The following is a 12,772-nucleotide window of genomic DNA, read 5'->3' as shown; positions in this document are numbered from 1 at the left end:
TGGGAGATGACTAAGAAATGTGTTGAGACTCAGATTTAAAGGAGTGGTTATTGGTTACAACAAACTGTAGATACATTATTTATTTGGTGTAATACATGAATGTTAAAGCAGGAGCAAGACGCCCAGGCTGAAAGGGAAATGATCTTTGTTCTCCTTTCATGTCTATTTGCATTTCGTTTCTGTTTTGTATCTCTTTGTAGTCATTTAGTGTAATTTGGTGTCTCTTTGTAGTAGTGAAGCATCACTGTGGTCATTTTTCATGTCTTTTGGTTGCTGTGGTCGTTCATTATCTTATGTAATTTGTGGTTGTTTTTGCATCTCTTTATGGTGGTTTTGTTTCATGTAGTGCACATTTTGTGTCTTTCTGGGCATTATGCATCACTTTCTAATCATTTTACATCTGTTTATGGCCTTTTTGCATCAGTTTGCTCTTGTTTTGTATCTCTTTGAGTTTCCAGCACAAGAGTTGCCCCATATAGAGGTTCTGAACAAGTTCTTACTCTGCGGGGGGGGGGCATCAGGGGGGGCCCCTCCTCTGCCTCTGCAGACAGGAGACTTTTAACATGAGACGACTGACAAAACAGGATTGAGGTCAATTCATCCATCCTGTAAGACTGACAATGTAAAGTCCTTTCCCCTCATGTGCTGTCAAACCGAGATCAGTGGGTGAGAAGCAGTACACAGAGTCTTTAAGGAGAAAAAAAACTTCAATTAAAAACACACAAAAAGTCTAAATCAGTGTTTTAGTATTTATCAGAAAGAGTAATTGAGTTTTGTTTATAACAGTGTTTGTGATATCTCGCAGTGATCAGACCAGAGATTATGGTCATGCATAATTCAGCAGGCAGGCTGATTAGGTCTGTACCCAGCGGCCTGAGCGAACATCGTAAAACTCCTTTACACATTAAAAAGAGAATGACTGTTGCTGATACATTGTGTGTTCCAGCCTCCACGCTGCTGTTTGACAGTGCAGCATTGTTGTTCCTGTGGATAAAGACCCAGTGTAGACAATGTGACTGACAGATTTCCTGCATTTGACACAATAAAATACTCAAAAAATCATCAACAATGAACATCGAGTTTTGAAAAGAAGAAACTTTCCCTTTAGGCTCTAGGTTTTCCACCAATTATAATTTGTTCCTCTTTTAATTTACCTCTCATAAAACACATTCAGGACGACTTGTTGCCAATATAATTACAACGTTCTGTATGTTGGTAACAACTCCATTTGGCTCAACATCCAGTGCCAATATCACACAGGCTTCCCCAAAAACACCTGCCAAAAGGAGACCTGCCACACTTAAGAGCAGTGCAATGATGAGATTTATTATCTTACCTCATTTAGTTTCAATTAAGAGCCAAGTTTTAGCTGAGGTGCCAATGGCATAACTTCCATTTTAAAAAAAGTAATATACTGTATATCCAGTTCTGCCAAAATAAGAACTGTATGAAGGTCATTCCGAACTTTCTGGGAGGGTGTATCCAGTTCATAAAAGCAATTTGGGCTCATACAGAGGCTATAATTCTTGCTTTGGTAGCAGTGAATAATGCCATCATTCCCTAAAATCTCCTCCCAGTTTCCCAGCTGTTGGCGTTTTTGAAACTAAACTCAGAGCTGGAAGGAAATTTATGGGATCTGGGGGAGTTACTAGGTGCTAAAACAAAATTGGGGGTTGTGATACCCCACCAAAAATCTATATTTTTAGTATCAAACACTCCCAAATGGTGGTTGTAAAAATGCTGTAGTTTTTGGAAAATGGAGGCTGTGGTCAAGTCTGATTCACAACAGTTATAATAAGCTCCAGTTGATATTTTTCACAGCAGACATTTTGACTTGTCAAAGCAGGAAAAGCAAACGTGAAACAAATTTCATCTGCAATGGCGCCAGTTGGAAGGTAGTTTTCTAAAAAAACAACCGGCTGATATCGTTGTAAAAGATGCAGAGAAACGTTCTTATTGCCACTATTAATCGCAGAAATGCAGTTTGTCTGGTTGCTCAGCTCTCGCATCAGCTGTTGCTCTCTCCTCACGACATCAGGGTCTGTAATTTACTGGCTGTCCTCGTTGCTCAACTGAACGCCTCTTGCTTGAGATGTTAATATAAGCTTATTGTTACAGTCTTCTAACATTTCTCCTACGCTTCAGTGTCGTCAACATTCATTTTGCTTTCAGCCATTCTTGTTCCTGCTGGACATGGTTAGGACACACGTCAATAGGTCGTTAGATCAATAGTATCATGGCATGATATATTTTTATCACATTAAAAATGATACCATGTTGTTGTCAAGAATCGATTCTCAAAAATGATTTTCCAAAAATTCCTGCTTTTTCACTGTTGTTGCTTGTTATTTCTGTGAGGTTTTAATGCATCATCCAACAGAAGTCTATTAAAAAAAAAACTGGCCCAGCAAAGTCAAAAAAATACCACCTACTGTATGACAAATTGTTTTATGTTTGAATTTGACCTTTTGACCTTTTACAGCACTCTCATCAGGACGATCAGGGGTGCCAACATTCATCATCGCTCCATGTTTCATACCACATCTATCAAACACAGCCGGATCCAAAGTCCCACCCTCCACATAAGCTGAGAAAAAGTGATTAATGATAACTAATATTAGAAATAATTGTTATTCATCATGTCTGTTTCGTGCATAAAAAGCAGGTCAGGCAATCTATTGACTCACATGCTTCAATAAAATGTAAATGTAAATTGTGACAAAGACTTATTTACATGATGTACTGTGTCACTTTCTCAGAGCCTCATCATTGGATGGGTTATTGGTTGGTCATGTGCATATGGCATGTGTTTATTAGTGCCCCTGTGTGTGTGTATGTGTGTGTGTGTGTGTGTGTGTGTGTATGTGTGTGTGTGTGTGTGGGTGCAGTCAGTGTGTGTGGGTGTATGGTGAGTTGTTCGCCTCAGACCGTCTGTGCAGAACAGCTGACAGACACACACACACATACACACACACACACCCGCTTTGAACAGAAGGCTCCACCCGGGTCCTCGGACATTTGGTTGCACACTCACACACACACACACACACACACACACACACACACACACACACACACACACACACATATACACACAACACACGTGGCATGCCTTAGTGTGGTATTCGGTTCATGCTGGGTCTCTCGGGTGTGTCTGTGGCGACAGAGGGAAACATGATATACTGTATTTGTATACTGTGTGTGTGTGTGTGTGTATGTGTGAGTGTGTGTACAATAACATATACAGATCACATATACCACAGGCGCTTGAGGCCAGAAGGTCTGGCCATTGTTGACTTGGCGACAGTGTTGCATTGGCACGACTGAGGCTGAAACAATATGGGAGTGGTAGACTTCAATAGTAATATGAGAACTTACTGTACATTGCTGGGGATGGTGGGAATTTGTGCCATGTGCCCTGCTATCATCTGCTCACGCAGGAAGCCGTAGCTCATTTTTCTTGCATGAATTTGATCGCTAGTCTTGAAAGTCAGCAGTGAAACTGCCGCGACAGCACCGTGAGCACATCTGATGACACCTCTTACCACAAGAGAAAGCTGCCAGATAGTGACAGCCTGTAGGATCAGAGGATGTTTGGTCTGTGGGCTTGATCTTTTTCAGACTTTTTGTTTTTAAATTAAAGGTGAGACATGACAAGACTCATGGGGATTTATGTTACTTAAAACATCCGTCAGTTTGTGTTTCTACAGAGCAAACGTGCTTCGGGAAAGTGTTTCGGTCCCTCGGTGGCCAAAGAGTCCAGGCAGGCCTCTAAATGTTACTCCAGCGTGATACAGCTCTGGGTTTACATACTCGGCGATAAAGCTGAGTGTTATGTTCAATAATTTTCTTATTTTAAACCCGATTGCTGCCACAGCACTCAACAGGAAGAACAATTAGCGTCAAAGTAAGGGGTTTAGAAAGCCTCCTAAATGGAGACAATTTACCGTTGTCATTTCCACAGTTTGGTACGTGCACTTTAAGATTAAAAGACAAGTCTATCATTTGGAGGTAGAAGAACAATGCTGCTTCTTTATTTCCATGTCTTCGAGACAGATAGATAGATAGATATACTTTTTTAAATTCAGGAAAACATCTCATAATATGGGACCCAACTTCTGCTGTTAGCTTTAGCTGCAGTCTTTTAGCATGATATCATGCATATTCAAAGACCCCCTTTACAGGTTTTGTTTTAAAAGACTTACGTTAGCTTAACCAGCTACAGTTTGTTAGGTTTTTTTCCAACATCTGTGTGAAATCAAGGACCAGTTGTCTCTAAAAATTACTAAGAATTTCAAGTGGTAAATCTGCCAATAATATTGCATGCTGCGTATGCTGTATGAGAACGACGAGCTAACATAAAGTAACAGGTGAGCTACAGGAAGCAGTCAGTGCTGAGCAGGTAGTGTACAATGAATTATTGAATTGTTTTTATTTCTGAAAACAGCTGTCTGCTGCAGAATGGTGAGGGTAAGGTCAGTTAAACTGTAGGTTGTAACGCCAAAACAAATAAGCTTAAAGATGGAGAAACATTTGTCAGTATTGGCGACACCTTTGACATTTGACCCAAAATGTGTGGTCAAAAAAAGAGATAAAGATGTTTGTTGTAGTTATCACACAAAAGACCTATATTTTTCCATTTCAGGGTTAAAAAACACGCTACAGCAATCTGGTTTGTGCTGTTTCCAAATTCATCATGTCGTTTTGATAAACCCTAAGTATCTTCATTTTAACTTGGCTATAATAGATTTACTATTTTACCTTGAAAATGTGATGTATTAAAAAAAAAAAGAAAGTTTTTTGTGCTCATGGCGTTGAAACCTTTTGAAACCTTTCTAGTTGTAAATACCAGATACAAACAGAAATTTTCAGGGAACTAAATGTGAACGATGTGTTTATTGAGAAATGCAAAATTCCAAGGAGAAAATTTCTAAATCAAATCAACATTTCTTTGCTTTAGCATTGCCTGGGGAAAGGGTTGCCTTCATCTTGCTTGAGTTTCCTCTTTCTATTGCCTTCCCATGCATGAGGTCTGTACTTTTAGCTCGCCTGATTTTATTGGCACAAAACTGATGTGATGGGGAGAGAAAAGGAGCACAGACTGTTTTGAAGTTGAGGTCTCCAAATGGTATTAAATCAGATAAATGAAGAGATTCTTCTGGTTGAATACATTACAGTGAATTCCAACAATTACTCTCAGGAAATGCAAGAAATTACACACTAAAAGCACAAAAAGCTGTTATTAATGAAGGAGTGGGGTGTGTTTTTTATTTCCCTGATGCAAAATCTTCCCAGACAACATTGGGATTGAAACTGGCAACCTTCTGGTCATAAACTCACTTTGAATAGCTGTCGGGCTTCTAAGATCCTGCATTTACAAATCCCAGGGACACGGTGAACGTCTAACTTTTATTGTTACCGAAGCCTCAGAGTGCTTGGAACAGATGACACATAACCCGACAGGGAGAGCCAGATCTTTTATAGGACTCTCGAACATCCCAGAAGTCACCGCAAAATCTAGTTTTATTAGACGTGTGTGTGTGTGTGTGTGTGTGTGTCTCAGAGAGAGAGAGAGAGAAGGTGTTTGTGGGAGTTTGGCTCGCCTGCTGTTGTGAAAAGTGTGCCTCTGTGGGAGTTCAATGTGTGAGTCAGCTATGAATCACACTTTTTCTTTACCAGTCAAACACATGAACTCTCACAAACACACACATACATGTGCACGCGTACTGTACATCCAGAGATATGAGTGCGTGATTGTACAGATTAGACACCGTTATACAACAAACCCACGCAGACATTTACACTGAGCCTTGTGAATGTCAATTTATAGCAAAACCTGGAACATGTTAAAACGGGTACATTTTAGCATATTCACATACAGTAGAATAATGACAACCTGGGGTCCTACTTGTTCCCACCTGTGGTAGGAACACCACAGGTGGAACTAATTAAAAACAAAGCAGCTAATTTAAAAAAGAAAAAAAAAAAGGAAAAATTACAACTTGAATTATAACAAACGAACAAAAAAAACTAAACATAATGAGTAACTGTAAGTTGAAAAGTTTGCTTAATGGAAAGGATTGAAACAATTTCTATCAAAGTAATGGCTAAATAGTTCACAGTGCTAGCTAAGTGACTCTGTATTGGAGAGTTCAGCCGGACCAGGGCTAGCTGGTTAGGCTAGGTATGCTAACTTCAGCAGAAGAAAAGTAGTGATAGAAATAGAAGCAAAACAAGAGTTAACGTAGCTTTCCAGCGCTCGAGACACCTCTGGGTGAATGAAGGATTGAAGTTCGATGCTGAACTTGCAAAGTTTCTTCTAGACAGGCAAGTAAACAGTTGTTACTGCTAACGCTGCTAACGTTTGCTTAGCCAAATTTACAAATAGCTGCTTTCAATAGTTAGCAGAAAGCAATTGATAAATGGTTGAAACTGTCAGGTAAAAGCTAAGATAAAAAATGATAAATGGTTGAAATATTAAGCGAGAATTAAAGGTTTAAAATAGTTAGTTAATAGCTAGCTTGTAACCTAAAAGACAAACAGTTGATTTAACGAATAAATGGTTGTCATTATGTGCTGAAATTATTGGCGGTGTCATACTTCAGATCACCTGAAAGGGTTGTGGGGTAATTATTTGACAAAAGAGGTTGGGGACCACTGCAGTAGAAGAATGAATCCTAAACATCAGTCATTATAGTGTATTAGCTGTATAGCACTGTTTTCAGTTTCTGTTTCAGTCTGCGTGGGCGTGTGTGTGCTTGCTGACGTCACTTACAGTTTGACTCATCAGTATTCAGGGCATTCACGCTCTCCCTCACTGCCAGTGATAAGCGATGCTGATTATCACTGAACTTTTGCTACGCAGTGTATCTCTCCCCTTCTGCTTCTGTCTGCCTCTCTCTGCCTCTCAGCAACTAACACTTTGCCTGTGAGAGCCAACATTGTTTAAAACGGCTTCACATCTATTAGAAATCAGCCGCTATTAGCGCTCATTAAAACATGTCTCACTGTTAGAGGGGAAAAGTGCTCAGACGCCTCACTTAGCAATACCACAATGTAAAAATACACCGCATAGCCGAAAGTATGTCCACATTACACTTAAATGTGTGTCGTTACATGGACATTAATATGCTGCTGTAGCAGCCTCCCCTCCTCTGAGAAGGCTTTCTACAAGATTTCGGGAACTGGTAATCTTCCACTGATAAGGTCCGGCTCGCATTTTGTGTTCGAGTTCATCCCAAAGTGCAGGCCACTTAAGTTCTTCCACACTGAACTGGGAAAACGTATAACTTTGTGGACCTTGCTTTGTGCATAAGATCATTGTCATGTTCCCAGACTGTTGCCACAAAGCTTGGAAGCACATCACTGCCAAAGAATTGTATGCTTTACCCTTAATTGGAAGTAAAGGACCTAGACTGGGCCATGACAAACAGTCCTAAACCAAAAGTATAGAGCTGTCCAAATAATTTTGGTCACATATTGTACTTTATTGCAAGCAAAAGTCCTGCATTCAGAATACGAATTATATACAAGTATTGCGGTATGAACGGCAAAGTATACAGTATTCACGCAGAATAGCTTCTTTTTATATATTTATATGCTTATTTGCTTTCTCGCTGAGAGTTGGATGAGAACATTGAAGAATGAAACTAGAGCTGAATAAAGACTAAAGGAACGGCTTGCTTGGGTTTATCCAAAGTTAAAGAATAATTTACATGTTATATTATTCGAAACACAACAATATGGTTTAACAGGGAGTTACATGATATAATGATGATACTGTGATACGTAACTTGGGTCATTAGTGATTCATTAACAATAACACAAAAAGTATATATTTGGTCATTTATGGTCAAATCCAAATCAGTGAATCACTAATCACAGTCAGTAGCTTGTGGTTACTACAACGTGGATATTGTACAAAGTGCATCTTCGACAAACTAAAGTCTTTTAGATCTGATTCATAGATGCTACAAAAACTAGGTCCTTGTCATCAGTAGCCTTAGGCACATCTTCACTCGCATAGCTGCTACCGTCAAAACCCTCTGCTCTGCAGTGAACCTGACACCCAGGTGCTGCTTGATCATGCGACTGTGACTATAGGCTATTACAAAGTGACCTTTGGGGGGGGGGGTCAGTGGAATCAATTTGTCGGGTGAGATAATGGTGAAAAGACGATGCCTAATCTTTCACATTGATTGCTTGTATTTCGTTTCATTTTCAGACCATAAAAACTTTGTTAATTCTTGTTGTAAAAGATAAAATGACGTGATTTCAGGCTTCAACTTCTCTTTTTCTTTCCCCTAACTCGATATGGCATTTTGGAACTGCACGCTTCATTTAGACTTCAGATGGGGGAGAAGGGAGGAAGCATGGGGAGGGTGCAGAGGCCGACAAATGCTTGACGCTGATGAGAGATGGAATTTGTGTGTGTGTGAGTGTGTGTGAAATAGTTTGCATGCAATTTAGCAGCTGGCTTTTTTTTTTTCTTTTCCTCTTTGCCTTTTTCCTTTTTTTTTCTCTCTCTCCTCTCTCCTCTTTTCCTCCACTCTCTTGCTATCCTGCTCCACCCCCCCCACCCCCCATCTTTGTTAGTGTGGTTATGATAGATGAGTGTATTATAAAGCGGGGACCTGAAGCGGGGGAAATCAATGCTCATTCCTCAGAGGTGTGTGTGTGTGTGTGTATGTGTGTGTTTGAAGTGTGTGCATTTGCCAGTTGGCTGTTTGTTAAGAGGTTAGAAGCTGGATACATTCATTGTTTTGGGAGCCAGGGGCTGCAGCTGAGCAGCTCTGTCTTGATCTGCTTTCCTTTGACTCAGCAAACCCGCTCCAGCCAGACGAACACACACACACACACACACACACACACATGCACAACACCAACAATAAACGCACCCATCCACTCGCACACTCACACGCTCGCAGAGCTAGAGCAATCGTCCCACATATACTCACAACACAGACGTTACACAATCCAGCAGAGTGTAAAGTCTTACCTGGACGGCTGCCTGATTGCCCGTCCATTACCGCTTTTGTTCCAGTCTCTCGACTCGTGTTTCAGATACAGAGTTTGTTTTGGGTCCTTTTGAGACTCTTGGCTGGACACAAAGCAGTAAATAGTGTTGATCTGAGGCCACTTTGTTTCTAAAACTTCATACAATGCCCCTTTCTCTGCTGCAGTTTTGTGCACAGGTGCACAACAAGTAGTCAGTAAGTCAGGATCCACAAGTGGTTCTCTTCCAATACAATACTTAAATGCAGATAATGTGGAGGTCCTACGCTGTAGAATCCATTAAGCACAAAAGATTCATACATCACAACAAACCATTTGAAAAGCCATGCCACTGTGTGTCACAAATTTGGATATATTTTAGTTGAGTTTCCCAGCTGGAGCTGCAAAGTGTTCTCAGCATCAATTAACCTTTCTCAATTAACTGACAAAGAGCCCACGCTGATGCCTTCAATTTGCTTGTTTTACCCGACCAACAGTCCAAAACTTAAAGATATTCATTGTTGTATCGGCAGAAAAACGGCAAATCCTCATGTTTTTAGAAGCTGGAACCAGAAAATGTTGAATGATTGATTACATGAAATGTGAATATTACTAATCAATTAAGAAAATATCTGCACAGTGAAGAGGGATGCGTTCTGCAGTTTTTGTAACTTTCAGAAAAAGATAATCCGACAATGTGTGCAGCGAATTGGCCAGACGTGTAGAAGTGTGAAAATATCAGCAGGGTTTGCACATGTACTTCCATTACTTTTTGCGTTTACAGTCGAGTGCAACACCATGGATGCCTTTAAAAGACTGTCTGAAAGTTTACTATTCATTTTGTTGATACTACAAAGACACAAAGTTCTTGAAGAGAGACTAGAGGATGCAGCCAGGCAGCCGTAGGAATTATACTCATATTGGATAATTTTGCACTAGTGCCAATGTTCTGGCCAGTGTGTCCTTTCTGGATGGGTGTGTATCTAATAAATCTGTCTCCTGTAAGTTACATTTATTTATCACTATATTGTTTTCTCAATCACATTGTGCTGACTAACGTAAACACTGGCTGGATTATGTTCAGACACAGTGTTTTTGTAATGAATGAAGCGCTAGCGGAGTTGCCAGGAAGTGATCGGGATGTATGGTGGATGTACGAAGTGCAGGACTGTAACCTCAGAGACGAGGGTTCACATCCATGGTCCCATCTGTGTCTAGGTTTCAAAAGCCGTTGGATTGAGGTTGGGTAAAGATGGTTTTGGTTAAATCTAAATAAAGATGTTGTGTCTGAAGTAACTGAACCTTTTCTGTATTAGACCAGACCACGATCTTTCCCTATAACCTTAACCAAATGCTGCAAGTGCCTTAACACAACTATAAAAAAGTTTAATAACCCCTGCCAGATACATTAATTAACAACACTTTCCTCATTATGTTAACAGAAAACATGCGTTTGCTGTTGCAAATTAGCTGCATATAGAGGTCATTTCTATTAGACAGTAGAAAAAGTTGCGTGTGACTTCACATTCAACACCAAAGCTGCCATGTGGCAACTTTGGTATTTTAATGGCAACAACCAGGCAACAATAGTGTAACTTTACTGTAGTCCTGACCTGATGTTCACCGTCATGGATCAAGCAAGTTTCAGAAGTCTGCTCATTGATTTCATACTGCACAGAAATGAAAGAAAACCAGTGGATGTCTGGATATGTATTGTAGGAAAAACTTGTATTACCTGCGTTTGAAATTGGTCAGCAAAAATATAAAATAAACACAACATGATTTGCAGTAATTTAATTAAATCTCGCAAACACATACTGGCTTTGGTAGATTTTGAGGTTGTAAAGCTTTCTGGCTACGATACAAGTCCAAATCTTGTAAATCATCTTTATCAGTCCCTGCAACACTGTGGGAGAGGGAAACTGGGAGTTTCTGTCTTTCTTTTCTCTTTCCATTTAATCTCATTGCGTGGTGAAACAGGCCTCAAAATCAAACAAAATGTTATATGAAAAGAGGAAAAGAAAACAAAATAAGTTTCTAATTTTGTGGCCTTTGTATGTCTCTTAAAATGAACTCATCCTCAACTCATCCTTCTACCTTATGCTCCTGTGGTTTTTGCAGCTGCTTTGGGTTGAAATCTACAAAATGCCAAAAAAGCTGAAATATTACACAGCAGCTGTTGCATGATCTGAGATGAAGTGGAACAAGCTGCAAGAAAAGTGTGTCTTACATTCTCTTGCGCAGACTGAAAGAAATCCGTCGTCCTTATAGGCAAGACTTTGAAGAGAGGGAGAACCGCTGGTGAAAAGTAAAGCAATGAAAGTTGATTACTGCTTCTGGAGTGAAGCCCGAAACCTATAATTTCAAGTAGGAATATGTCTAGTTATCGATTGGGGGGGGGGGTATGAATGGGTTGAAGAGTGTCTGAGCCGTGGACGGGGTCATGAAGAGTGATGGTGTTGTGAGGACGAGATTCCCCTCCAGCGCCGACAGCCCATCATTTCCAGCTACCTTATGTGTGCTCTCATGATTGCCATAAAAACAGATTCAATTACAGGCAATATATAACCACCTTCAACCAACAGTGTAGCCCCGTGATAACCGTTACAAGAGTCTCTCAGAAGAGCAGGGGAAATGTGAGGTAATTACCCCTCGTGGTACTGAAAGTACATGAGAGATATATGAAATAACACGTAGATCGAGTTTTTTTTTTTTTTTTTTTAAGTAAGTAAAAATGTGTGCCAGTGAAAATAAGCTTTTTTTTGTTTAATTCTTCCTGATTGTAGAGCTGCAACCTGTCCTGCTTATTTTTTTTAGCTAGCTAGAACTAGCAGCTAGCAGCTCTGTGATGCTGCGCTTCAGGATAAACGCTAACATCAGCATGCTAACATACTTGCGATGACAATACTAAAATGGTTGACGCTAATGTTTACTGTTTTTACTATCATAGTTTCGCGTGTCAGCATGCTAACATTTGCTAATTAGCAGTAAACACAAGGCACAGCTGAGGCTGATTAGCTTTGCAGGTATTTGGTTGTAAACTTGAGTAACAGACAAATGTGATGGTGCTAGAGGAAAAGTCAGAGGAAGACTTTTTTTTTAAGTTAAAAAAATATAAGAATCAGAGGTAGGATATAATGCTGGATGTTCACAGCTTACTGCAGTTATATTGGAGTTAGGTAAAAGAAAAGTTTTTATCCATAACAAATCCTGTATCAGGTTTTATACTCACTATTCTTTTTTGATTCCCTTGTGGTCGTGATCTCATTTTGGAACAAATCTGAGATTGTTTACTGTGAGTAACCTCGATAATATGTGTGTTTTTCCTGCAGGTCTGGACGACTGCTTGCAGCAGTATGTGTGTGTGTTTGAGCGCGGAGGTGTGTGTGGGGAGAGGCTGCTGAGGATTAGCCACGCCGAGCTGGAGGAACTGGGAGTTTCTCGCATCGGACACCAGGAGCTCATTCTGGAGGCCGTCGACTTGCTCTGTGCTCTGGTGAGTGTGTGTGTGTGTGTGTGTGTGTGTGTGTGTGTGTTTTGTTTTTTTTTTAGTTTGAATGCAGGGCTGGACTCCCATTACCAGTTTGTACAGCTGCAGATGTAATGTATGCTGTTCTGCTTGAATGCCCAATGTAATAGATTGCAGGAGGTAAATTGTCAGTGTCCTGCATCAAATCTGTGAATCTCCCAATTCTCACTGTAACAATCTAAAATAAAAATGGAGTTTGCAACTATAAATCCATTTCATATTATGGAGGAAGAAGTGCAAAGTATAGGA

At 40.1% G+C, this 12,772-nt stretch overlaps 1 protein-coding gene across 1 annotated transcript in view; it reads left to right on the top strand.

Annotated features, from left to right (window-relative positions):
* The window catches only part of cnksr2a (connector enhancer of kinase suppressor of Ras 2a), a 49,174-nt gene that overhangs the window by 557 nt on the left and 35,845 nt on the right, over positions 1 to 12,772 (top strand). Inside the window, exon 2 of the mRNA XM_023395060.1 lies at positions 12,327 to 12,490. Coding sequence (XP_023250828.1) covers positions 12,327 to 12,490 — 164 coding nt within the window. The remainder of the gene's footprint in view (positions 1 to 12,326; positions 12,491 to 12,772) is intronic.

The sequence above is a fragment of the Seriola lalandi genome, unplaced genomic scaffold (genome assembly GCF_002814215.2).
Source record: "Seriola lalandi dorsalis isolate HSWRI2012SDOR001 ecotype SW California unplaced genomic scaffold, Sedor1 jcf7180002054956, whole genome shotgun sequence".
Lineage (NCBI taxonomy): Eukaryota > Metazoa > Chordata > Actinopteri > Carangiformes > Carangidae > Seriola > Seriola lalandi.
Note: the sequence above shows the minus strand (reverse complement) of the source record. Positions and strands in the feature narration are given on the sequence as shown.